Source organism: Monodon monoceros, unplaced genomic scaffold (genome assembly GCF_005190385.1).
Source record: "Monodon monoceros isolate NGI ecotype Baffin Bay Population unplaced genomic scaffold, NGI_Narwhal_1 Super_Scaffold_11, whole genome shotgun sequence".
In the NCBI taxonomy this organism is placed as follows: domain Eukaryota; kingdom Metazoa; phylum Chordata; class Mammalia; order Artiodactyla; family Monodontidae; genus Monodon; species Monodon monoceros.
The window spans coordinates 83,070,179-83,096,791 of NW_021703767.1; the positions used below are offsets into that span (position 1 = coordinate 83,070,179).

General features: G+C 42.5%; 1 protein-coding gene across 7 annotated transcripts in view; it reads left to right on the forward strand.

Annotated features, from left to right (window-relative positions):
- ABCC5 (ATP binding cassette subfamily C member 5) overlaps positions 1-26,613 on the forward strand; it is a 100,551-nt gene that overhangs the window by 32,154 nt on the left and 41,784 nt on the right. For 3 of the 7 annotated variants that reach the window (XM_029214166.1, XM_029214165.1, XM_029214167.1), the window contains exons 3-12: positions 7,373-7,530; positions 7,715-7,870; positions 8,533-8,680; positions 13,503-13,736; positions 13,887-14,060; positions 14,670-14,817; positions 17,442-17,590; positions 17,998-18,105; positions 22,300-22,656; positions 26,263-26,334. In XM_029214166.1, the coding sequence (XP_029069999.1) occupies positions 7,373-7,530; positions 7,715-7,870; positions 8,533-8,680; positions 13,503-13,736; positions 13,887-14,060; positions 14,670-14,817; positions 17,442-17,590; positions 17,998-18,105; positions 22,300-22,656; positions 26,263-26,334 (1,704 nt within the window). Of the gene's footprint in view, positions 1-7,372; positions 7,531-7,714; positions 7,871-8,532; positions 8,681-11,078; positions 13,737-13,886; positions 14,061-14,669; positions 14,818-17,441; positions 17,591-17,997; positions 18,106-22,184; positions 22,657-26,262; positions 26,335-26,613 lie in introns of those variants that run through there. The other 4 variants (XM_029214168.1, XM_029214170.1, XM_029214171.1 and 1 more) reach the window with 4 other exon arrangements.

Below are 26,613 nucleotides of genomic sequence, written 5' to 3' on the forward strand. Positions count from 1 at the left end.
AAAAAAAAAAAAAAAAAAAAAAATTGAGGTGTAGTTGATTTACAATGTTATATTAGGTTTTTTTTTTTTAATCTATTTATTTATTTATTTATTTGGTTGTACCAGCTCTTAGTTGTGGCAGGCGGGCTCCTTAGTTGTGGCTCACAAGCTCCTTAGTTGTAGCTCTCCAGCTCCTTAGCTGGGGCACGCGGTCTCCTTAGTTGTGGCATGCAAACTCTTAGTTGCGGCATGCATGTGGAATCTAGTTCCCTGACCAGGGATCAAACCCGGGCCTCCTACATTGGAAGTGCGGAGTCTTATCCACTGCACCACCAGGGAAGTCCCTACAATGTTATAATAGTTTCAGGCATACAACATAGGGATTCAAAATTTTTATAGATTATACTCCATTTGTAGTTATTATAAAATATTGACTATATTCCCTGTGCTGTGCAATCTATCCTTGTAGCTTATTTATTTTTTACATAGTAGTTTGTACCACTTAATCCCCTTCCTGTATCTTGCCTTTCCCCCTTCCCCTCTCCCCACTGATAACCACTAGTTTGTTCTGAGTCTCTTTCTTTCTTTCTTTTTTTTTTTTTTTGCCGTACATGGGCCTCTCACCGTCGCGGCCTCTCCCGTTGCGGAGCACAGGCTCCGGACGCGCAGGCTCAGCGGCCATGGCCCACGGGCCCAGCCGCTCCACGGCATGTGGGATCTTCCCAGACTGGGGCATGAACCCGTGTCCCCCGCATCGGCAGGCGGACTCTCAACCACTGCGCCACCAGGGAAGCCGGAGTCTCTTTCTTTCTGTTATATTCACTAGTTTGTTTTAATTTTTAGATTCTACATGTAAATGATAACATACTATTTGTCTTTCTCTGGCAAACTTCACTAAGCATAATACCCTCCAGGTCCATCCATGTTGTTATAAATGGCAAAATTTCATTCCTTTTTATGGCTGAGTAGTATTCCATTGTATGTATATGTATGTGTGTGTATACATATATATGTATATACACACCATGTCTTTATCCATTCATCTGTTGATGAACACTTAAGTTGCTTTCAGATCTTGGCAATTGTAAATAATGGTGCTATGAACATTGGGGTACATGTATCTTTTTGAATTAGTGTTTTTGTTTTCTTCAAATATATACCCAGGAGTGGGATTGCTGGATCATATGGCAATTCTATTTTTAGTTTTTTGAGGAAGCTTCTTAACTGTTTTCCACAGTGGCTGCACCAATTTACATTATCATCAACAGTGTACAGGGTTCCCTTTTCTCCACATCCTTGCCAACTAATGTTATTTGTGGTCTTTTTGATGATAGCCATTCTTACAGGTGTGAGGTGATAACTCATTGTGGTTTTCATTTACACTTCTCTGATGATTAGCAATGTTGAGCATCTTTTCACATGCCTATTGTCCATCTGTATGTCTTCTTTGGAAAAATGTCTATTCAGGTCTTCTGCCTACTTTTTAATTGGGTTGTTTGTTTTTTTGATACTGAGTTGTATGAGCGGTTTATATATTTTGGATATTAACCTCCTATTGGTCATATCATTTGCAAATATTTTCTCCCATTCAGTAGATTGTCTCCTTTGCTGTGAGAAAGCTTTTAGGTTTAATTAGGTCCCATTTGTTTATTTGTGCTTTTGTTTCCTTTGCTTTAGGAGACAGATCCAAGAAAATATTGCTACGATTTATGTCAAAGAGTGTTCTGCCTATGTTTTCTTTTAGGAATTTTATGGTTTCTGGTCTTACATTTAGATCTTTAATCCATTTTTTAGTTTATTTTTGTAAATGTTCTCATTTTATTCTTTTACGTGTAGCTGCCTAGTTTTCCCAACACCATTTATTGAAGAGACTGTCTTTTCTCCATTGTATATTCTTGCCTCCTTTGTGGTAGATTAATTGAAAAGATCCATTCATTTTAGAAATAGGTAGTAATGAGGGATTTCCTTGGTGGCACAGTGGTTAAGAATCTGCCTGCCAATGCAGGGGACACGGGTTCCATCCCTGGTCCGGGAAGATCCCACATGCCGCGGAGCAACTAAGCCCGTGTGCCACGACTACTGAGGCTGCTCTCTAGAGCCCGTGAGCCACAACTGCTGAACCCGCATACCACAATTACTGAAGCCCGTGCGCCTAGAGCCCGTGCTCCACAACAAGAGAAGCCACCGCAATGAGAAGCCCGTGCACCGCAACGAAGAATATCCCCGAGCACTGCAATGAAGAGTAGCCCCCTCTTGCTGCAACTAAAGAAAGCCCATGCACAGCAACCAAGACCCAACGCAGCCATAAATAAATAAATAAATTTATTGAAAAAAAAAAGAGATAGTGGCGATTGTTGCGTAACATTTTGAATATAAGTAATGCCCCTGAATGGTACACTTAAAAATGGTAAATACACTTAAAAATGTCAATTTTTATATTGCATGTATTTTGCCACACACACAAAAATAGTCCATTTAATTTTGCCATTCAGTGACTTCCACCTAACTTTGAATTGGAAGTGACAAATCTGCAATGTAATGATATGATAAAGGCAAATGTCAAGAGGAAAATCTAATAGAATCCTATGATGCCTACCAAGAGATAAGTATGCTCAACTAAAATCATATACTCATGGATTGAGTCAGTATTTGGCTGTACCTATCTGTGTGAAAAGAGGTTTTCAAAGATGAAATTATAATATCTTGTTACAAATCAGCATTAACGATGAATTTACAATCAATTTTGATGAAAAGGGAAAACTATTTTTTAAATTTTTATTGAAGTGTAGTTGATTTACAATGTGTGTTAATTTCTGCTGTACAGCAAAGTGACTCAGTTTTACATATATATTCTTTTTTGTATTCTTTTCATTATGGTTTATCACAGGATATTGAATGTAGTTCCCTGTGCTATACAATAGGACCTTGTTGTTTATTCATCCTGTATATAATAGTTTGCATCTGCTAACCCCAAACTCCCAATCCATTCCTCCCCTCTCCTCCCTTGGCAACTGCAAGTCTGTTCTCTATATCTGTGAGACTGTTTCTGTTTTGTAAATAAGTTAATTTGTCATATTTTAATTCTACATATAAGTGATATCATATGGTATTTGTCTTTTTCTTTCTGACTTACTTCAGTTAGTATGATAATCTCCAGGTCCATCCATGTTGCTGCAAATGGCATTATTTCATTCTTTTTAATGACTGAATAATATTCCATTGTGTATATATACCACATCTTCTTTATCCATTCATCTGTCGATTGACATTTAGGTTGCTTTCATGTCTTGGCTATTGTAAATTGTGTGGGTGTGTGCCCAGGAGTGGGATTGCTGGATCATATGGCAACTCTATTTTTACTGTTTTGAGGAACCTCCATACTGTTTTCCATTGTGGCTGCACCAATTTACATTCCCACCAATAGTATAAGAGGGTTCCCTTTTCTCCACACTCTCTCCAGCATTTATTATTTGTAAACTTTTTAATTATGGCCATTTTTACAGGTGTGAGATGATAGCTCATTGTACAATAGTTTTGATTTGCATTTCTCTAATAATTAGTGATGATGAGCATCTTTTCATGTGCCTGTTGGCCACCTGTATGCCTTCTTTGGAGAATTGTCTATTTAGATCTTCTGCCCATTTTTCAGTTGGATTGTTTGTTTTTTTGTTATTGAATTGTATGAGCTGTTTGTATATTTTGGAAATTAAGCCCTTGTCAGTCGCATCATTTGCAAATATTTTCTCCCAGTCCATAGGTTGTCTTTTCATTTTGTTTATGGTTTTCTTTGTTGTGCAAAAGCTTATAAGTTTGATTAGATCCCATTTGTTTATTTTTGCTATCATTTCTCTTGCCTTGGGTGACTGGCTTAAGAAAACATTTGTATGATTTATGTCAGAAAATGTTTTGCCTATGTTCCCTTCTAGGGGTTTTATGGTGTCTTGTCTTACATTTAAGTCTTTAAGCCATTTTGAGTTTATTTTTGTGTATGGTGTGAGGGTGTGTTCTACTTTCATTGATTTACATGTGGCTGTCCAACTTTCCCAACACTACTTGCTGAAGAGACTGTCTTTTCCCCATTGTATATTCTTGCCTCCTTTGTCGAAGATTAATTGACCATAGGTGTATGGGTTTATTTCTGGGCTCTCTGTTCTGTTCCACTGATGTGTATGTCTGGCTTTGTGCCAATACCACACTGTTTTTTTTTTTTTTTTTGCGGTACACGGGCTTCTCACTGTTGTGGCCTCTCCTGTTGCAGAGCACAGGCTCCGGACGCGCAGGCTCAGTGGCCATGGCTCACGGGCCCAGCTGCTCCACGGCATGTGGGATCTTCCCGGACCAGGGCACGAACCTGTGTCTCCTGTATCGGCAGGTGGACTCCCAACTACTGTGCCACCAGGGAAGCCCCACACTGTTTTGATTACTGTAGCTTTGTAGTATTGTCTGAAGTCTGGAAGGGTTATGCCTCCTCCATTGTTCTTTTTCCTCAGGATTGCTTTGGCAATTCTAGGTCTTTTATGGTTACATACAAATTTTAGGATTATTTGTTCTAGTTGTGTGAAAAATGTCATGGATAATTTGATAGGGATCCCATTAAATCTGTAGATTGCTTTGGGTAGTATGGCCATTTTAACAATATTAATTCTTCCAATCCAAGAGCATGGGATATCTTTCCATTTCTTTGAATCATCTTCAGTTTCCTTTATTAATGTTTTATAGTTCTCAGTATATATGTCTTTCACCTCCTTGGTGAGGTTTATTCCTAAGTATTTTATTTTTTTGATGTGATTTTAAAAGGGACTATTTGTTTGCATTCCCTTTCTGATATTTCCTTGTTAGTATAAAGAAATGTAACCAAGGGAAAACTATTTTAAACCCCAGTTAAGTGAAATGTTATTCCCTCATAAAAGAATTTCATTCTTCTCATTAGTAGACCCGTACCACCAAAAAAATTGTACTCAATTAGTATTACTATATTTTGAATTTTGGCAATAAACATTTGGTAGAAATTTGTTTTCTTTTGTAACATAAATACCTACATAATATCCTCTATTTTGTCTCTTGGCCCACAAAGCCTAAAATATTTACTAGCTGGACCTTTACAGAAAATTTTGCCAACCCCTACCTTAGAGCACTGATGTTTCACTGTTTGTTCCTTTCTAATATATGCTTTGAAAGCCTTCACAGTTTCTCTCTGTGCTCCACTTTAGCTGCATCCCACAGATTTTGATGTGTTACAATTTCTTATTATTTAGCTCAGGATATATATACTAATTTCGACTTGATGTCTTCTTTAACTCGTATTATTTAGAAGTGTGTTGCAATTTTTAGATATTTGGAGATTTTCATGTTATCTTTGTTACTGACTTCTAATTGAATTCCCTCGTGGTCAGAGTACATACACTGTGATATCAGTCTTTTGAAATGTGTTACGGTTTGCCTTGTGACCCAGCATATAGTTCATTTAGGGCAGCTATCCAGTGTGTACTTGAAGTGGTATTATTTTAATTTTTGTCTTCTTTTGAAGCTTAGAACATCCAAATAAGGCTGGTCCTTGTCACCTTCTGTACGTATTCTCAGTTTCTACTCCCTTATAGAGAGTATGTTTGTATTTTTAGTGTGTCTTTCTGTTTCTCAATCCAATGGTTTTCTTTTCTTCCCCTTGTGGTTATGGGCAGCTTAAAGATTAAATAAATATTACGTAAAGAAAACAAAACAAAAAAACCTTTGTTGTGTACCTGAATCTCAGTAGACTTAAGTTCATTTTTAGGTGCCATAAATAAGTGTTCACCTAATAACTAAGGACTTTATATGAGTTCATTCTTTTCTTGACTCCTTTGTCACGTTTTGTTGTTACTCTCTTGAAGGTAGACTTTGTTTTGAAGTTTGCCTTGCCTTTGACAAAAGGGAAAAAATGCTTCCCAGTTGCTGTGTACCTTCCTGATACTAAGCAGTGACTTATCTGAAGATTCATAAGTATGCTGTGAACTAAAGCTATTGTATTTGAGGAGAGAGCCACATAGGCGTGCAGGTGACCCCCAGGCACAAATCCTTAATATTTGAGTTGCCTCTGTTTTGTGTGTAAAAGAGGTGGTGTGTCAAAATAGAGACTCCACTTTGTGTGAGGTGTGTTAGGTGCTGCACCACTTAACTTTTTCTTGATCTGGGGATCTATTCTTTCTTGCTACTTCACAATAATTGCTGGAAATATTTGTGAGAATGTGAGAAAAGCATAAGGTCCTTATCATCCTTACTTGAGGAAAAGAATGCTTATGTTTCTGCAACAGTAACTGCAAAAGTAACTTTGGTTGCTAAACAACAAGATCCTACTGTAGAGCACAGGGAACTATATTCAATATCCTGGGATAAACCATAATGGAAAAGAATATGAAAAAGAATATATATATATGTATAACTGAATCACTTTGCTGTACAGCAGAAATTAACACATTGTAAATCAACTATACTTCAATAAACTTTTTTAAAAAATTAAGTGACTTTGGGTTACTTTTAGAGTAAACGGGTGTAGACGTGTCCAGATTTTTGGTCCACCTTCTTCTGCCACAGTCAGACTTTGAATTATACGCATTTTTGTTAATATGATTAATTGGTACTTGTAAACTTTATAGTAAAATATGTATAACTTTGTATTTCCACCCATGAGACTCTCTGCTTCATGCTGCAGAAGTCTGGGTAGGAGCTCTTTAGGGGGGCAGCCAGGGTGAGAGCCCTGCTTCTGCTCTCCCTGTTGCTGATAAGAGAGAGAGAGGAGGCATGTGTGCATCCCGGCTTTTTCTGCATGACAGGGCTGATAAGGCGGGAGTCGGGGGGGGGATTGTGAAGTTTTTGCCATAGAAAATGGGCAATAGAATTTGCAGTTAGTAGTGTAGTAATTGACTCTCAGTCTATATTGGGAAATGAAAGATAAAACATTTTAGTGATAAAAATATAAATTTTAAAATATACAACCCAATGAGTGAATAATGATGTAAACTGTGGACTTTAGTTAGTGATAATATATCAGTATTGGGCTGTCAGTTGTGACAAATGTAGCACACTCATGCAAGATGTTAATTATGGAGGAAACAGGGGGAGGAGAGGGGGGAGGTGAGGAGGTATATGGGAACTCTCTGTACTTTCTGCTCAATTTTTTCTGAAAGTACTCAAAAAAATGAAGTCTGTTAGTTTAGAAATTTTAAGTATCTGGTTTAATGTTCCTTAGCAAGTTCATATCATACAAGTTAGTGTTTAACCTACTGACCTTTGGGATTTCTTGGGTAAGATGAATCTGGTTTGCAGTTTGAGCTGTTAATGTCAGGCAGATTTGGTGCTCTCTGTTTTTCTAATGTTCCTTAATTGTGCTTTTGCCTTCCCTCCCTATCTGTTGAAACAGCTGGATTGCCAAGATGCCTTGGAAGCAGCAGCCCGAGCTGAGGGCCTTTCCCTGGATGCCTCCATGCATTCTCAGCTCAGAATCCTGGATGAGGAACATCCCAAGGGAAAGTACCATCATAGCTTAAGTGCTCTGAAGCCCATCCGGACCACTTCCAAGTAAGAGGTTCTGCTGGTTAGTGGCTTGTCTGTGAAGCACCAAAAAAATTCGGGCTAAGATTAGACTATTTGGGGAAAACCTGGGTTTAGCCAGGAGTTCTGTATACTAAACATTGTATTGTAAGTGTTGACTAGCCTCTCCACGTGTGTTGACAACTTTGTGCTTTGGGTTTTCTGTCCTCAGACACCAGCACCCAGTGGACAATGCTGGGCTCTTCTCCTGTATGACTTTTTCTTGGCTTTCTCCTCTGGCTCGCATAGCCCACAAGAAGGGGGAGCTCTTAATGGAGGATGTGTGGTCTTTGTCCAAGCACGAGTCTTCCGAGATGAACTGTAGAAGGTAGGCGTCTCTGATCCACCCTCATCTCCCACGTACTGGTTGTGTAGGGCCTGAGCTAGGAGTGTGGGTCCGGCAGTGTCAGGTCCAGAGCTCTGTGTCCTTTTAGGATCTGAGCTATCCTATGGAGGGAGGGTAGCCTGGGGGTGACTTTCCCTTTGCTCTTCTGCTTTATCTCCTATATCATCTTTAATCCTGTTTTAACCACGGGCTTTCTCTCTCTCTCTCAGCCCCGCTTCTCTTCCTGAGTCTGCAGGGAGATTATGTTGCTGCCTTGTGACAGAATACATTTTTGTGGTAGCCGATTGTCATGATTAAAATCTAGTTACGACTCTACATTTTACCACAGGATCCTTCAGAAAGGGTTGGGGACCCTTGAGGAAGGAAGTTCTTATCCACAGGCAGATTCTATTCAGGGATAATTTTTCTGGGTGGAAGGAAAGACTTTCGTTCTCATCATTTTCTGAATCCTGAGAGGCTCCCTATACAGGGTAAATATGTAGTTACCCAGGAAAGGTCTTTCTTCCCCACAAGGTGAAGACTGTACATAACTTGAAAGGAGAGACTGGTGTGAATGGTGGCAGGAGGGAGGCTGGGGGGTGGGGGGTGGGGGTGTGTGTATTTCCTGGGGAGATGTGTGACGGAGGACATGTGCCCTTGTTAAGACTAGAGAGACTGTGGCAAGAAGAGCTGCATGAAGTTGGGCCAGACGATGCTTCCCTCCGGAGGGTTGTGTGGACCTTCTGCCGCACCAGGCTCATCCTCTCCATCGTGTGCCTGATGATCACGCAGCTGGCTGGCTTCAGTGGACCAGTAAGTCCTAACCATCCTTCCTAACAGTCTCCAGGGCCCCAGCCATGGCCAGCTATAACCTTCTTGTTCTGTTGCAGGGGTTGCCCTCACCTTTGGGCTAGTTAGCAGCCTTAGAGATGCCTCCAGGTCTGTTGCAAGGGCGCAGTTGATGTTGGGGTGAACGGTGGTTTGTGAGAACTGGAAGGAGGAGGGGGCCGCGTTGCCAGAGGAGAAGCGGACCTGGCTTGCTTCCCTGGGGTGGGGGTGAAGCTGAATGACTCCAGCTCTGCCCAGGGCCACGCTGCTTTGCGGCGTATCGACACGAAACGACAGTCCCGGTTCGGGAAAGGTGTCTCACAGTTCCGTGAGCAGCCGAGAGCAGTGTTGTGTGGCGTAGGCTGTTGCGTTGGTGCTGGTGACACGCTGAAGGTCTGGGGGCAGAGTTGTCACATGTTTGACGGTTCTGTGGCACATGAGCCCTCAAGAAGCTGGAGGACTGTTGAGGTTCTTAGAGGCTAACCTGAAGGCCATTTCAAGTTCTGGTTTATAGTGTAAACCGTGTGGCAGGTGTTGGGGTTGCAGCCCTGGTTTTCCTAGTGTTGCTGAAGCAGAGTAGGGGAGAAGAGTGACGGTCACGCTGTTTTCTGGACACCTGTTTCTTACACCTGCTGTGCTGCCTTACACTTGAGACTTTGATTAAATCTATTCTCTACATATTTGCCTTGAGGCATCGGAGCCGTAGTACTCCTTATTCTGTGCGTTTTCCGTGTGTGGGTAAGCTGGAGGTTCATGGTTTTGGTAAGTATGGGCCTAAGGTGCATGGTGATTAGGTAAAACTAATTTGCAGTTTTCCTGTTATGTTTGTTTGCTTGTTCGTTTGTTTTTGTTTTTAATGTCTGATGCCTTTTAAAAGTTTTGATCTCTTTTCTGGAGCAGAGAACACTACTTTTCTGGTATTGGGTTTCTTATTAATTGAGCAACTAACATACTTTTGTATAAGTTTTAAGTAAGAGGGACCATGTAACTGAATATCATGTCACTGACCAAAATGGCAAACGTTTTCATAGGACCAGCTTCCCCCAAGAAGAGCTTCTGTCATTGTTTCACTACAGGGCTGGTGGCTGCTCTGATCTTTGGAAGAATTCTTGCAGCTGGGTAGCACGGTATACAGGCTTCCTTGATTCCATTCGGCCAACGCAAGAATTTAATTGGCTCCTCCCACCTCCCCCCCCCCCCAAATTCCATAGATTGTTGGGACTTTAATTTTTTACTTGGGAAAAAAAGTTTCTTATGCTTGTTCGGCTTGGGGGGGCCTTACAGTCACTCACTTGAGCATCTGCCTATTCCTTTATCTCTCTTTTAAGGCACAGCGCACTGGAATGCTAATCTCTAGTAAACTCTTCTAGATGCCAGGGAAAGCTGAGAGCCTTCCTTTAATAGGAAAACAGCAACAGCTTTTCCTTTTCTCCACCCTCTTGAGGAAGAACACCTTAAGGCCTGTGTTACTTTGGGAGATTTTCCCCTAGAACAATCAAGAAAGCAATGGTCCCATCCGCAGTGTCTCTACTTAATAAAAAAAGATTTCAAATTGTAAGCAATGAAAACTTCTTTTTTGGAGCTCTGATTCTGACAAATTTCTTTTTAATTGGAAATTTGAAGGATCGGGTTTGAGATTAGTATTAGCAATGAGCATACCTTCCATCTGTGGATTTAAATCCTCTGGAAGAACATCCATTTTAGATTTTTGCACATTTTCTAATATGGCAAGGCTTTCAAACTGGCTTAGTCTGTTCTTACAGAAATCTACCTAAGACCTGACTCCCCAGATACCATATATTTTTTTTACTCTCCCCTCAGGTCTCACTGAACCTTGGTAGCCATATGCAGAGCAAATAAAACACAATCAAGTGACTGTGTTTTGTTTTGTTTTTTAACTGCTGGCCAGCTGGGGCTGGACATTAATGATCAAGACGATCTAAGGTTTCAGTGATGCCAGTGGACCAGTGCTCTGCGCACGGTGTCCGAGGGTCACCATAGTGTTAATGGAGAGCCAGAATCCCTAAGGGTATGGTCCTGACCTACGATGAGTGACCAAATTGCTAAACTTGCAGAGGTGATTTGTGGCCTTCTTGGATTAAAACAGTTTTAAAAGACCAGGCCTGACCTATGATTTGTGTGTAAAGAATTAGCATCCGCCCTGTAGATCTGCAAGAGACGGCTCCCTCCTGCAGTGCTATCTCTTGGTGAATGCTAACTCTGCTCATGGGCCTTTTGGGGAAAGGACAGTGAAAAGCCTCTAGAGAGGTAAGTTTCCCACCCTTCCAACCTCTCTCCAGCTGCAGCTTGCTTGATGCTGTCAGGATCTGGATTTGGGGGGAGTGTCTCTGTAGTGGAACCAGTGACAGAAGCTGTTCTTTAGAATTTTCAGGATGGCTGTATTCTGCGGTCAGAATGAGAGAGTCAAGCTGGGCAGAATCTCTCGCCAAGAGTTCAGGTAAGGTAATGTTTATTCACTGGGAATGCTTTCCACAGCCAGACAACTATGCTGACAGTCTCGAGTTTTCTCCCAGTTTGTTTAAATTTAAATGATTAATTTGTAACCTTTTAAAACGAAATTTTGGTTAGATTTTTCATGAAAACCTTTTTTTTTCTTTGTTCCATACAAAATGGTTTGAAATGTAATTGTTTTTTAAAAACCCCCTATGTGTTGGAAATTCTTTAATCTGCTGTTTCCTCTTTTCCCTCCCCTTTGAAAGTTTTGCATAGTGTAAGCATTCATTTTGTCTTTCACCTTCCCTCTGCTCCTCCTCTCTGGGAGGTACTAATGCTATTACCTGGTGCTGAAAAATGGCACAATAAAGGTATGGGAAGGAAGGAACCCCAAACTACAACCTGCTGTCCTTTCACGCCTTCCTTTGGAGACTGCTCCGTCAGTGCCGAGGTGTGTGAGAAAATGCTTTACTGCACCGCCATCTTACTGAGTTGCTTCACGTGAGGAAAATGGGGTTTTGACCCTGCCACTCAGTGACTCAGTTCCACATTTTGGATTGCATACTGGAAAAGAAGCCAATCTTCTTGCTAGTAAACCAACAACCCAGCTGTATGCAGTGGTGACCCAAGCAATGGATATAAAACCTAAAAATCTGAGGGAGGGGAGAGATGGGATACAATAGTTCTTGGAATCTGAAATCTCCTATTTATTTGATCAGGTTATTTACTGAGACTTGACATAAATCTGATTGGTGGGAATCTCTTAGGATCTAGTCGACATCTGATATTAATTTCCTCTCAGGAAAAACAAGAAATACCGATTTACCCAGAGAGAGTCTGGGTTCTGGAATTCAGCGTTAGCTGCTTCAGGACAATTGCTTCTGGCCTCCATTTTTGTCTGTCATTCAAGCGCTGGTTTCCAGCTACAGTACCCTTTGCTATAAGGATCGGTGTAGATGGGTGAATGGGTTTCTCCTTAATTTTATTTTCTTCCTTCGGGGAGGGGGATTGATTTGGCTTTCTTTTGTTGTGGTTTGTTTTGTTTCATTTTTGGCAAGATCAACCTTAGCTGCAAGGACTCGAAAAGACTCTGAAGGATGCCACCCGTTTTTCCTTGAGGCCTAGATTTTTGTATTCCCTCCAGAGCAGAGGTCATTCCTCACAGCCTAGTGAACCAATAGCACCAGTGATTTTAAGCAGAGTCAACTCTTTGGGGAGTTTTCAGTTTTGTTTTTTGTTTTTTTAATTCTCTTTCCTTAGCAGCAAGGTCTTTATTCCTGGAGAATCTCCTCTATTGCAGGCTAACTGCAACTTCAGGAGCCCTAACCGATTAAGTGCTGTCAGCTTGATGCGCTACTCCGGACTCTGGAAACAGATATTGGTTCTATGCTGTAATTTCCACTGTGTGTAGTTAAAACAACAGTCGAGGCCAGACCTGTTGGCTGGCTAGCCCTGTATAACTCGACTCTGTATGTTCCCATGTATGTTACCGCAATGCTCCTCCTGTTGTACAGTGTCTGTGAGATGCTCTTTGAAGATGGTACTTTTTATTTTTTTCATTTTCAATAAAAGTACATTACCTCCCACTTCCTGGTATTTAATCCTGTTGCTGAATGTGCCTCGTGTGAGTGTGTGCTCCGGCGTTGCAGGACCTCAGAGCTGGAGGTGGCACTCGGTGGTTCTTGGGGGCTGCTGCCTTCCCTCCCTGCAGGTGGTGTTAGACATGTGCTACCTGAGGTAACATGTTTTTGTTTTTGGGAGGGCGCGGGGAGTGTGGGAGGGCCCTTGGGAGGGTCTCTGGAGTTTGACTAGTCAGCTTTGTTTGCTCTCTTCTGTACTATTAAACTGCCGATGTTTATTTTCAGGAATGTTTTGCAAATGCACTTCTCACTCTTCCCCAGTCCAACTGTAGGTACACTGTTCCTTTTTATCAAATAAGCACGTTTGAAACGATCCAAAAAAAAAAAAAAAAGGGTCTTAATTTCATGTAAAGAAATGTATCATTGTGTGGAGATACTGGAAATAAGGTCAAATATATACTTTTTAATGACCGTGTGTTGAGAATGAATTTCAGCTCATGGACAGGTTTATGTTACATTAGAAAGAGTATGGGTTTTGGTGGTGTCCTGAAGGAAGAAAGTTTCAAATTAGACCTACCTCCTGCAAATTGCTCTGCGTAAATAGCTGCAGGTGGGCCGTCGGCAACAGCTGGTCCTCCGACAAGGCCTTTCTCTGCTTAGGCACTTATCACTGTACAGTGGAGCTGCCTCCTCTTTCTAACTTAACATAAAACTGTGGCGTGGCGTGTGAGTGCCGTGGAGAAGCTGACGGTGGTGTGTGTTTCTCCCTGTAGGCCTTCGTGGTGAAACACCTCCTGGAGTACACCCAGGACACAGAGTCTAACCTCCAGTACAGCTTGCTGTTAGTCCTGGGCCTCCTCCTGACAGAAATCGTGCGTTCTTGGTCGCTTGCACTGACGTGGGCATTGAATTACCGAACTGGGGTCCGCTTGCGGGGGGCCATCCTGACCATGGCGTTTAAGAAGATCCTTAAGCTGAAGAACATCAAGGAGAAGTCCGTGGGTGAGGTGAGCGAGGGGTGTTTGCTTCAGGGCAGAGAGAAAGCTCCCAACCTGAGCTTTTTCCATCCCTTGGGTCCCCGTTCTGTCCTTCCTCTTCCTCCTGAGGCAGTGCCTGCGTCCTCGCAGTGTCCACTCACTGCTCTTTGTGTCTCGTAGCTCATCAACCTGTGCTCCAACGACGGACAGAGGATGTTCGAGGCAGCTGCCGTTGGCAGCTTGTTGGCTGGAGGACCTGTTATTGCCATCTTGGGCATGATTTATAATGTAATTATTCTGGGACCAACAGGCTTCCTGGGATCAGCTGTTTTTATCCTCTTTTATCCTGCAATGGTGAGTAAGCTTCCTTACCGTATTTTGGCAGCTTCTCTTCAGATGAGTTACTTCCACTGGGCTGTATATAGTAGGCACCACCGAGGTATCACATCCTTGATTGGAAATTTCCTTTAAGCAGGTACCTGGTTTGGAAATGTCTGGAAAGAGCTAGACAGTGTTCAGTCCATACAGGCAGCATTTTGACTTCAGAGGACGTCACACGTCACTTGAATAAAGGCAGTAGCTCCTAAGTGAGATTTAAAAAGGGAGTGTGAGTGAAGGAGGTCATCAGGTGAACCCTGCTTCCCCCAGGTAACACAGGAGAGGTTGAGTCACGCCACCTCAAGGTGATGCTAACTGATATGGCTCTCCCGCTTCCCTTTGGTAGCATAGATATCTGTGATTACTCTGAGGACAAATATTTACTTGTCTTAACTCTCTTCCAAAGGATAAGAGTCAAATACTATTTGATTATCATTTAATAGACCACTTTTATTAAAAAGCAGTACAACTACGGGATGCTCACTTTATTTATAATAACCTTAAGCGGATTTATCTCCCAGAGAGACTAGACGGTTCTAACTCTGAATAAGCTCTGATTTGGCATGACATCGCTTTTCCTTTCAGATGTTTGTATCACGGATCACTGCATATTTCAGGAGAAAATGTGTGACCATCACAGATGACCGTGTCCAGAAGATGAATGAAGTCCTTACCTACATTAAATTTATTAAAATGTATGCCTGGGTCAAAGCATTCTCTCAGAGTGTACAAAGTGAGTTTAAAGACTTCATATGTGTAAATGGTAGAAGGATGTTGGCTTCTGTGCTTCCTGAGCACATTAGCTACTGGGAATCCTAATGTCATAGGATCATAATACCTTATGTTCTTAATACTAGCCTATGAGCTTTATGTTGATAGGGATCTTAGAGACTGGCACCCATAACCTCATCTCACAAATGAGGAAATTGAGACCTGAGAAAATTGTTATTTTTCCCAAGATAACTCAGCTGGTTATGAGTAATTCATTCAGTTTCAAAGCCCCCTATCTATACTCTCATCCAGCCCGTAATTTTCTGGTCTGGCTGTGAGGGCATCACAGAAAACAGTATCTAGTGGCGGCTGAGAGCTCCACTTCTGCCCCCACCACTCTGTGTGTGCATGCGCACTGCGGGTAGGTGGGTGTGAGACCCTGGGGGTAGTGCTGGGAGAAGGGCTAGGCTGGAGGTCAGGACAGCTGGACTCTGGGCCTTGCTCTGCCACTCACTCACAGGGGTTTTTTAATTTGGTTTCTTTTCAAATAATTGATTTGTGTTGAGTCACAAGGTTCTCAGTGCCTGCCCCGATCCTGATCCGTAAATTCATTGCAGACATAAACATGTCGTATGTAAATGCCACAAAGTTTGGAGGAATAATTAGCACATTAGCTGGGCATTCCAAAAGATCTCAACAAAAGTTGAAGTCTTGGGCCCTAAAAAAGGTGAATTTAAGAAAAATATATTTAAAGGCACTTTATGGGACTTCCCTGGTGGCACAGTGGTTAAGAATCCTCCTGCCAATGCACGGGACACGGGTTCAAGCTCTGGTCCGGGAAGATCCCACATGCCATGGAGCAACTAAGCCCGTGAACCACAACTACTGAGCCTGCACTCTAGAACCCACAAGTCACAACTACTGAGCCTGTGTGCCACAACTACTGAAGCCCACACGGCTAGAACCCGTGCTCTGCAACAAGAGAAGCCACCGCAATGAGAAGCCCGCGCACCACAACAAAGAGCAGCCCCCGCTCGCTGCTGCAACTAGAGAAAGCCCTAGCGCAGCAACGAAGACCCAACACAGCCATAAATAAATAAATAAATAAATAAATAAATAAATAAATAAATAAATAAATAAATAAATATTTAAAGGCACTTTAGAGTTCAAATGAGAAGACATAGTTACATTTAAATTTAATTTAAATATAAAAGATATGGCTGTTCATTGACCATAATCTCACAGTGAGCTAACCTGAATATGATCCAGTTAAAAAGTTGGTGCAGGGGACTTCCCTGCGGTCTAGTGGTTAAGACTTTGCGCTTCCACCGCAGGGGGCGTGGGTTCCGTTCCTGGTCAGGGAACTAAGATCCCACATGCTGCGTGGCGTGGCCAAAAAATAAAAAAGTAAAAATAAGTTTAAAAGTTGGTGCAATTTTGGGTTGAATAGAAATACAGTGTTCAGATCAAGGAAGCTGTTTTATTTTCACTGCTTGGTTTGTTGACTAAACCTTCAGGAACATTGTGTCCACTTCATAAACTTTAATTATGAGTGGTCAGAAGCATCCAGCAGTGGATTAGGCTCCTTCTTTAAGTAGTGAGTTTGTTGCCAATAGAATGGAACGATTGGGTGCTAACAGGACATCTGCCAAGCCTGTTGGCAGGGTCACCAATGATAGTCCCTTCCGGCTCTCAGATTCTAATTTTCTCAGTTTTATAATCTTCTTTCTGTGACTCCACTCATCCTTCAGCCCCTGACTTTGTTACCTTTACCTGTGTGTTTTAGCTTGAAAAGAGCATCCTTGCTCATTATAGACTTGGGCAAGTTATGTGATACATGTTAAAGCAATGAGTTGAATTTTTTAAAACTATGACTTGAGAGCTGGCTCTCCATATATTTCCCAGTGTTTGGGATAGTGGTAATACCTTTAAAGGTCAGTCCATAGTCTCCCAGAAAAATTGCTTTCATGTTTGAAAATTTTTTGAAAATACCTCACCGCTTTATTGTCATACTTCTTACTCCCTGGTCTTTTGTACTCCATGGTTGCTCTGATAATAAGGTTGTCAGTTTTATAAATATTTAAGAAAGATCATTCTGCTTACAAAAATTGTATTTCACTCATCTTCTTCCGATCACCCTTACTGCTTTTTGTGCGAAAGCCTCTATTCTAGCACCAACATACATACAGTAGGCACCCTAGTAAATCTTAGTTCCTTTTTAATTCTCCATTATGGTTGTATAGTCTTTCTTATAAGTACTTAACCTAGAAATAAACAACCAGGGAAGCAAACAAAACTGCCACTAGCAGATATGACTCATGTGTTCATTCCTTCTAAACAAAAGAAATTTGCAAAAAGAATTAGACTAAGGCAGAAGATGACCATTGTACTGAGAAGTAGTGACTGTTTTCTGTTAGATTCATTCCTGTGACTTGATGCATTTCAAACCTCAAGCTTGTGTGCTAGCTTTTGTGATTGCAATTGATGGCCATATTGACCTAGTTTTTTGCATCGTAAATGTTACAGGGTCGTTTTAAAACCCATGGTGGCTGAAGACCTACCAAGTCTTGTTTGGTGACAGAGGAGCAATATCCCATGGTTTCTTTCGACTTGCTTTTTAGAAACTGGCTTGCTTTTTATTCTTAGAAATCCGAGAGGAGGAACGTCGGATGTTGGAAAAAGCCGGGTACTTTCAGAGCATCACCGTCGGTGTGGCTCCCATTGTGATGGTGATCGCCAGTGTTGTGACCTTCTCTGTTCACATGACCCTTGGCTTTGATCTGACAGCAGCACAGGTCAGTGAGCCCTCAGGGCTTGGGGACGTTTTAGAAATACCACATATAGAGATGCTCTGGCCCTCCGGTTACTAGATTTGGATTTCTTTCATTCATGCGGTTAATCTGAGAAGTGGAAGAGTGGGGATTTAGCCCCAGTGCACAAATAAGTGTACGGGTTGTTTTACAACTTTGGGTTTAATTCTGAAAATACAGGTCGTTGTTTGATTCAGATTCACTGAGAATTTTAATTAGAGGTCTCAAAAACTCTACCTTAAAAAATATATATCTGAAATATATCTGACTCTTACCAACATCTGACAGTCCAGTTACAGCCCTCCTTCAACCTGAAAGGAAATTGATGACGTCGTGTTACTTTAGTCGCATAGCCTCATCAGGCTCAGTTTCTTCTCTTTTCCTATTTTCAGGCTTTCACAGTGGTGACTGTCTTCAATTCCATGACTTTTGCTTTGAAAGTTACACCGTTCTCAGTAAAGTCCCTCTCAGAAGCGTCCGTTGCTGTCGACAGATTTAAGGTAAGTGGCTCCCTTCCCTCCTCCGTGTCAGGAGCTGTGGCAAAACTAACTGCTACCTTTGTTCCAATGGGCCACATGGGCTGGCTGCACTTGGCTCTTTTCACCTTTAGCCTTTCGGCAAGTTGGTAAGAAAGGGGGCAGTGGAGGAGGCTCAGGGGACCTTGTCAAAGAAATATGAATTTTTACCTTTTGTAGACAGCCTAGTTCTGGGCTTCCAAAATTTCAGTGTTCCCCTTCAGAGCTAGTCCCTTCTGCCTGGACCTAACATGGATATATGTTATAATTTACTGGGTCTTTAAGTGATTCAAACCTAGGCAATTAGAATTATCAGGAGGCTGTCAGCTTTTTCTCACCTTGATCTGCATCTACCTCTACCAAAATACTGTCGGGAATAAGCTCTTTTTGATTCTTTTGCCTGCCCTGTGGTTGCCACTCATGATACAGGTAATGCAGTGACATGGGAATAGTCATAAGACTAGATCATACTGAGAACTGCAGTTAAGTACGTATCAGGGTTTTTTTTTTCCTTGCAGGTGGTTAGTTGATTGTGCCTTGACTGTGTTTTTTGTGCCTTCAGAATAATACAAATACATGATACAAGAGGTAGATATATTTGGGAGGGTGGAGGGAGATAGATATTTGAAAGTGGCTAATACTTAAAAAAAAAAAAAATGTCCAGCACCTGTGTGGCTGGACTCTCTTGACAAAGCCACTGCAGAGAGTAGCTCCTGCTAATTCTTCTTGGCTGCTGAGAGCAATACAAAAGCAAGGTCAGTACCTTGAAGGCTTGAAGCTCAGGTGTTTGAGGGATTAATATCATCACCTTAGGTGTTCAGGAGAAAACAAATTGGGTTTTCCTCTTAAGAAGCATGGAGAATAGCTTCCCAAGATTTATTTATATTTTACTTGTTTATAGTTAACCAGGTGAATTTTGTTTGGTCAAGAAAGCTAGTCCTCAAGAATGTGCCCCCCGACCCTAGCCCCAAGCCCTCCCTCACCCCAGCCTGGCTACTAGAAGGCCAAGATCCAGAGCCACGTGAAAAGAAATGGTCTAATTGTAATCAGAGCCTTATTTTGCAGAACGCACAATATCTAGTTTTGAAGAACGCAGATTTTTTTTTGTAAATTTAAAAAATCTTATTGGCTCTATTCAGTGATTCATGAATTGGGCAACATCCAATCTAGCAACTAGAAGGAGCTCCGAGGAGCTGTACAAGATGAAAGACTTTTATAGGTAGAAGGGAGCAGGAACAAGGAAGTTATTCTAGGCAGAAAATCGCATTGGTTATTACAAGGTTACCTTCCTTTAGGGGATGGCAGGGGTCTATCAGGCAGGTTACCTAACTAGTGCTGATCAGGTGATTCCTGATTGACTTGTTTAATATTCCATTTCTGGGAGAGCTGAAACTATAGTTAAGTCTCAGTTTGGTGACATGGGGCTTAGCATAAGTGACTCCATTTGGGGCCTGTTGTCTTGTTTTTAACAGCCCACAGGAAGCAGACCAGAGCTCATCCTAAATGGGTCAATTTCCTCCTAAAAGAAAAACACAACATTTTATATAGGATTTAACCAAGACCTAGAGTCTCATAATATAATATTCAAAATGCCCAGGATACAATCCAACATTACTCTGCATACAAAGAAAGTCTAGATACTGAGATGACCCAAATGTTGGAATTATCAGAAAAAGACCTTAGAAATGAAAAGGTAGAAAGTCTCAGCAGAGAAATAGAAGATATAGAAAATAACCAAATAAAAAAATTTTAAGCTAAGAAAATATATTAATCAAAAATTGAAAATACATTGGATGGACTTAGTAGCAGAATACAGGTGACAAAGGAAGTCTGTGAACTTGAAGATAGATCAGTTGAAATTATCTGTGATAAGCAGAATGTCCACCCCTAAGGCAGATGTTTTGAGCATAAATTTGTCCCCCTATTTGTTTCTCTGTCCTTTTTAGTGAATGGCTTTGGTGGCATTTTGGACGAAGGAATAGGAATTTATAGTACAGATTTGTTCACACACCACCCCAACCCCCTTATTTCTCGAGAGCTCTCTTCTTCTCACTTACTAGTGAGAACCTGTTTTAGCAGGTGGCTTTTCACGCTACAGATCCTTCCTCTATCCAGGAAGCTTCAGAGTTAATAATAGAAGCAAAATCACCCCCAGCTCTGTTGTATGCCTCATGAGAATGAGTCTCATTCTAGCTAATTCCTCTTGGCAAATCTCCTCCTTCCCCCCCGCCTCCACTTCTGGGAGGATGATAACTTTAGAAAGGCAGTGAGAAGCCACGTTATAACTTTTCTGATAAGACAGTCACCAGTATAGTGTTGCCAGGCTTAGCAAATAAAACCACAGGCCACCCAGTCAATAACTGCATGAGACGTACTTCTACTAAAAGACTATTCATTATTTATCTGGAATCAAAATTTAACTAGGCATCCTGTATTTTATCTGGCAACCCTATGAGTAGTCTCCTCTTCTGCTCAAAAGATACATTCTGGTTTGATTGCTTCAGTGAGTAAGAGTAGTGTTTCGATGTAAAGTTGAGGTTTATGGTTTATGTATCTCTAAGATTCTGTTGTCCTGGCAGGTGCAAATCCAAGTAGATATAAATTTAGGTGTGTGGGGCGCTTGTGTGCCTCAGCATGTCCAGGCAGAGCGACCTGAAGCTGAAATCCTTCTGGGAGGAGTGCGGGGCTGCAGGGAGCCTGTGGGAAGGGAAAGTGTGGACGAGCTGTGCAAGCCAGAGGCACTAGCATAGTTTTTATAGTGCATGAGGCCTACAAGACCCATTTAGTAACTCTTTAGGAGAGAGAAATGATGGGAATTCTGTCAGCATATGGTTTCACTCTGTGAAGGTGGGCAGAATATTTGGCATGTTATTCTCAGCCCAGTCTCTTAGGAAGGCTCTGAGCAAATGAAACCAATGGCTCTCTTCAGAAAACTGAACTTTAAAAAAAAAACTACTTTTTTTAAAGGTTGACCAAGAGTGAAGATTATCTAGGAGATTTAGAAACATGACATTTCTGGGAAGATCAGGGATTGGGAATGGATAGGAGACGTGGCAATTTAGGGATGCAAAGAGCAAGCTTAAGAGTTTAGGATTTAGGAGAAAGAGCTTTGCTCTTAGGCAAGGGGATTATATGGTACATTTAATAGCACCTGCAAACTTTAAAATAGTTAGGGGTTCTCGGTAACTAAGCAAAGAGTCCTGCCATTAAAAGCCATCTTTTCTCTAAAGACTTTCTAACGTTTAAAAAAAATTTTAATCATACTGGGAATCCAACCGGGATAGCACCCTATAGGGAAGATCACTGGGTTAAGGGAGGTGTCCGAAGTGGGTTCAAAGTCATGGGCACATGTTGGTCCTGGGCAGAGGTTTTAAGGTCACTGTTTCAGATCTAATTTCAGAGACATTTAGCTTTTCAAGCATTCCATTTCTCTTCCCCTGATATACCTCAGTGGGACTTGGGGAATGAGTGGGAGGGAAGAGTCTTTCTTTCTTCCCAAGGATGTTTCTGAGGGAGATACCCTTCCCTTCCACGCAAGCCCTTTGTCTGAATTCTCACAAGTTCCGAGGCAGGACTTGGAAAACATGAGAACTTGTTGGCGAGAAGATGTACTCCGCCGTCAATAAAACCTTAGGTACTCCTTTCTAACCGGAGCAAGCTAGGCCTGGTCACAATCTCAGCGCTGCCTCTCCCCCCGACATGTGCACGAGGGAAGTGCCTAGGCTTGGGGGTTCTGCAGGAGTGGTCTGGAAGGCAGACAGAGTGATGAGGGTCTGGGCAGGGGAGCAGCGTGGCCGCCCTTTGGTTTCCCTGCTTGCATTTTACTACCTGCTACTCAGCGACTCATGAGTGAGAACAGGGGCTGCAGACCAGTCAGTTAAATAGCCCTTGGCCCACATTAGACTGGTGGAGAAGGAAAGAGTAGTTTAGCATGTAACTGGTAGCGTCGAGTGTTGGGCCAGTTAAGTAGGCCCCTGTCCATCCCGAGGGTGTCCCCACACTCCCGTGACCTCTCCGTGGGCCTGAGGCTGGGCTACACTAATGAGCTACCTTTTGCCCTTCAGCTTCCTTCCACTGTATAGCCTGATGTGTTTTGCTTCGTGAGTGTACGCCCTAGGCTTGTCTCCCTGGTCTTGATCCAGTGTCTCATCTTTGCACCTCTCTCACAACTCCTATCAGAGTTTGTTTCTAATGGAAGAGGTTCACATGATACAGAAAAAACCAGCCAGCCCTCACATCACGATAGAGATGAAAAATGCCACCTTGGCATGGGACTCCTCCCACTCCAGTCTCCAGAACTCACCCAAGCTGACCCCCAAAACGAAAAAAGACAAGAGGGCTGCCAGGGGCAAGAAAGAGAAGGTGAGGCAGCTGCAGCCCACTGAGCATCAGGCGGTGCTGGCAGAGCAGAAGGGCCACCTCCTCCTGGACAGTGACGAGCGGCCCAGTCCTGAGGAGGAAGAGGGCAAGCACACCCACCTGGGGAACCTCCGCCTGCAGAGGACGCTGTACAACATCGACTTGGAAATTGAAGAGGTAACCATCTACCAGGTGTCTATCCTGGCAGGGGTAGGCAGCTGCCAGTCCTTTTAGCAAAGGGCTTTCTCTCTGGGAGTGGTTTTGAACTAAAGAGCAAATCTGGCCAGTTCCACCTCTAGAAGGGATATTTAGGCATTTAATGATAGAAATGAATAACAACTGCTCTCATGAGATACTCATTTTATAAGCAAGGAAATGAAGCATTTGAGCAGGTTTTCCACAATTTTGCCCTGAATAGATTTGATTTAGTTGTATGTGAGCGGTAATAATGATTTCTAGTTATTGTAGCTCTGTGTGAGCTTCTTATTAGCACTGGGCTGTGCATAGCACGGAACCTGACATATAATAGGTACTCTCAGTGATGCTGTGCTCAGCAATTCTATTGTAACTTTATTTTTTAATGTAAGGAAAGGATCGTTATGGTATATGATGTCACGGCCCAGGTAACACAGGACTAGAGTCTCCCACAGGTCCTCCTATAGAGAGTGGCTGCCATAGACACTTCAGGGTCAAGGCTTTTAAAATACAGAACATGACTGGGAGCCAGCGCCATGTTGAGGGCTGCGGCAGCCAGAGGGTCCCAGGTGTATATATATCTACTCATTCCCTTTTTAAGTGCCAACTCCCTGCCAGGCACTGTTACAGAGTTGTGGATAGAGCAGTGAAAAACCAAATAGGCCCAAATCCCTGCCCTCCTGGAGTTTACCTTCTTCTGAGCAAAGATAGATGGTAAACAAGTAAAAGGGCTAAGAAGAAAGAGAATAGAGTGCTTGCTGGGGCGGGGTGGGGGTAGCAGGTGTGGTCAATTTAAATAGGCCTCTTAAGGGAAGGCCTCACTTAAACTAATATCCCACCTGCCATGCGGCCCAGCCAAAAACAGAAAAAAAAAAGTAATAACAGGCATAATGCATTTGTTACAAATCGAAGGCTTCTGGCAACCCTGCATCAAGCAAGCCTGGAGGCATTTTTCCGTCAGCATTTGCTTACTTCATGTCGCTGTCACGTTTTGGTAATTCTCAAAATATTTCAAACCCTCCACCAGCAAAAAGATTATGCCTCATTGAAGACTCAGATGATGGTTAGCATTTTTTAGTAATAAAGTGTTTTTAAATTGGTATTTACATTGTTTTTCTTAGACATAATGTAATTGCACGTTTAGTAGACTAAAGTATAGCGTAAACATAACTTATATATACACTGGGAAACCAAAACATTTGTGTGACTCGCTTCATTGCGATATTTGCTTTACTGCGGTGGTCTGGAAGCAGACCCACAATATGTCCAAGGTATGCCTGTATTTGAGCAAAGCCTTGAAGGAGCGAGCCATATGGATACGTGGAGGAAGAAGAGCATTCAGGCAGAGGGAACAGAAGCACAAAGGCCCCGAGTGTGCAGTGTGCCTGTCACAAGAGCAGAGTGAGCATGGGAGAGAGGGGAGGGTGGTGAGGGCAGAGAGGCTTGGGGTGCCAGAGCCTCCTGGAATGATTTCCGCTTTACTCTGAATGGATAGAGAAGCCGTTAGGGGGTTTGGAGGAGAAGAGTGACGTGATCTGACTTATGTATGAAGAGAATCATTCTAGCTTCTGGATTCAGAAGAGCATGTAGGGAAACAAGGAGGGAAGTGAGAAGAACCAAGGAAAAACATAAGAGTTTTCTGGACCAAGGGTGGTGGTAATGGAGGTGGTAAGGAATGTTCATCTACTTAATTGGAAGTGGGCTTAGGGGGTACTAATGCGGTGTGAGGCCTGTTACACAGATCCAGAGCTGGACTAAAGGGAAAACAAAAAGCTCCCAGCTCTTGGAAGCTATAGATAAGAGCTGGGGGAGACGGTCCTCTATGAGACCACCTGCAACAACTAGCATGGTTCATCCCTGGCGGGCACACAAGTCAGTTTTTATAGCTCCAATTAACTTTTTTTTAAATTAATTTTTAAATTTTTGCCTGTGTTGGGTCTTTGTTGCTGCACAAGGGCTTTCTCTAGTTGTGGCGAGCGGGGGCTACTCTTCGTTGCGGTGCACGGGCTTCTCATTATGGTGGCTTCTCTTGTTGCAGAGCATGGGCTCTAGGCTCACGGGCTTCAGTAGTTGCGGCACACGGGCTCAGTAGTTGTGGCTCGCGGGTTCTAGAGCACAGGCTCAGTAGTTGTGGCGCACAGGCTTAGTTGCTCCGCGGCATGTGGGATCTTCCCGGACCAGGGCTCAAACCCCTGTCCCCTGCATTGGCAGGCAGATTCTTAACCAGTGTGCCACCAGGGAAGTCCAGACTTCAATTAACTTTTAACAGCAGGCTCCTTATTTAATAACGATTATCTTGATTGAGGCAACTATATCACATCGCTGATCAGCTCTATTAGAGGATTATTCCTTGTAATCAGCTGAAATTTACTCTTCTCCTTTCTATCTGTTGATCCTCCTTCTGCCCTTTACCATCCACGTTCACATGACAGACCTTTAGCTATTTGAAGAGATACCACAATTCCCCCAGCCCCCCTCTTTAGGGAAGAGGTAGGAAGTTAATATTCACCTGATGTCTTCTGTGCCCCAGGCACTTAACTTCATTGTTGACATCTTTAGTGACCATTTAGTCATCGGAACAGCGTTTTCTCTGTTAACCTGACCGACCTGAGCAGAGTCTGAGCCTGTGACTTGGTCACCTCATCATGATCGGGCTGTAATCTTTCAACCTCCTGAACCATGTCAAAAACTTTGTCCAATATACTTTTATTAAGTACCAGACACTGTGTTTGGTCCTGCAAGGATGGCTCCTTCCAAGTTGCCCAAAGCTCAGTTAGAGAGACAGTATTCATTTAAGTAATAAGACCAAGTCCACACAATTGGAAAGTGCTGGTGGAGCTGGGATTCAAATCAAGACCTGTCTGCCTCCAGAATCCATACTCTTTCCACACCACCACTCTCCATGCCTCTCCTCGCTGCCAGTCTTGAGGCAACAGAGTGTTGCTGAACAAGTGGCCCTGTTAAAATCATCTGTCTGTTCTTGAAAACGTTTAACACTGCCCATGGAAAACTCATTTTGCCTGAGGATATTCAGTTAATCACAGGCTTGGTTTTCCACTTTCATGTGGGATTGATGGTAAAAATATGCCCTCAGATTCTTGGAGGTGTTTTGTAGAAAAATGGAAACAACAGTGCACAGTGCACATAATTTTTATGAAAATGATTTATAGACCCTGGAGAAAAAAAATCATATAAAATAAAATGAAAATAAAGTAATTTCCAAGAATCCTGTCCTCTCTTCCAAAAACAACAAGAAAAATAAACAAGTTATCAAAAAGCATGGGTTACCAACAAAGTAGGAAAGGGGGTAGGCCTTTCTAAAAGTGATGTGGGATACCTTAATGTCTGTCACATATTTAATTTTTCCAAAAGGCTTACACATCTGTTACCTCAGTGCATCCCCACAGAAACCCTATGACGTGGGTGGCTGATGAGGGAGAAAAGAGGTAAGTGACTTGCTGGGTCCTCAGGATGACATTCCCATAGTGATGGACTGTCAACATTTTTTTCTTGAAAGAAATCCGAAGTCCTAGAGATGAATGGTCAGTAGTGCTTTAACGACCTTCCTCTCTCGTGTGCTTTGTCCAGGGTAAACTGGTTGGAATCTGTGGCAGTGTGGGAAGTGGAAAAACCTCTCTCATTTCATCCATTTTAGGCCAGGTAAGATTTTGTGATTGTCCTTGGCATTTTCTGCTTCTTTCTCTGGATTCTGCTTAGCCAGAGTGTCAGGAAAAATGAACTTATTTCCTGAAGAGAGTCAGGAAAGGTGGAAACAAAATGACCCTAGGTCTGTATCATACCCCGCCCCCTGCCTTTCCTACCCCTTAACAACAGCACTGTATCTGGAAGGGGGCTGAATGACTGATTGGTACCCAGCTGGAGTCATTTGTTTCTCTTGCCTTCTTTTATTCAGCATGTATTTACTGAGTGCCATAGGTA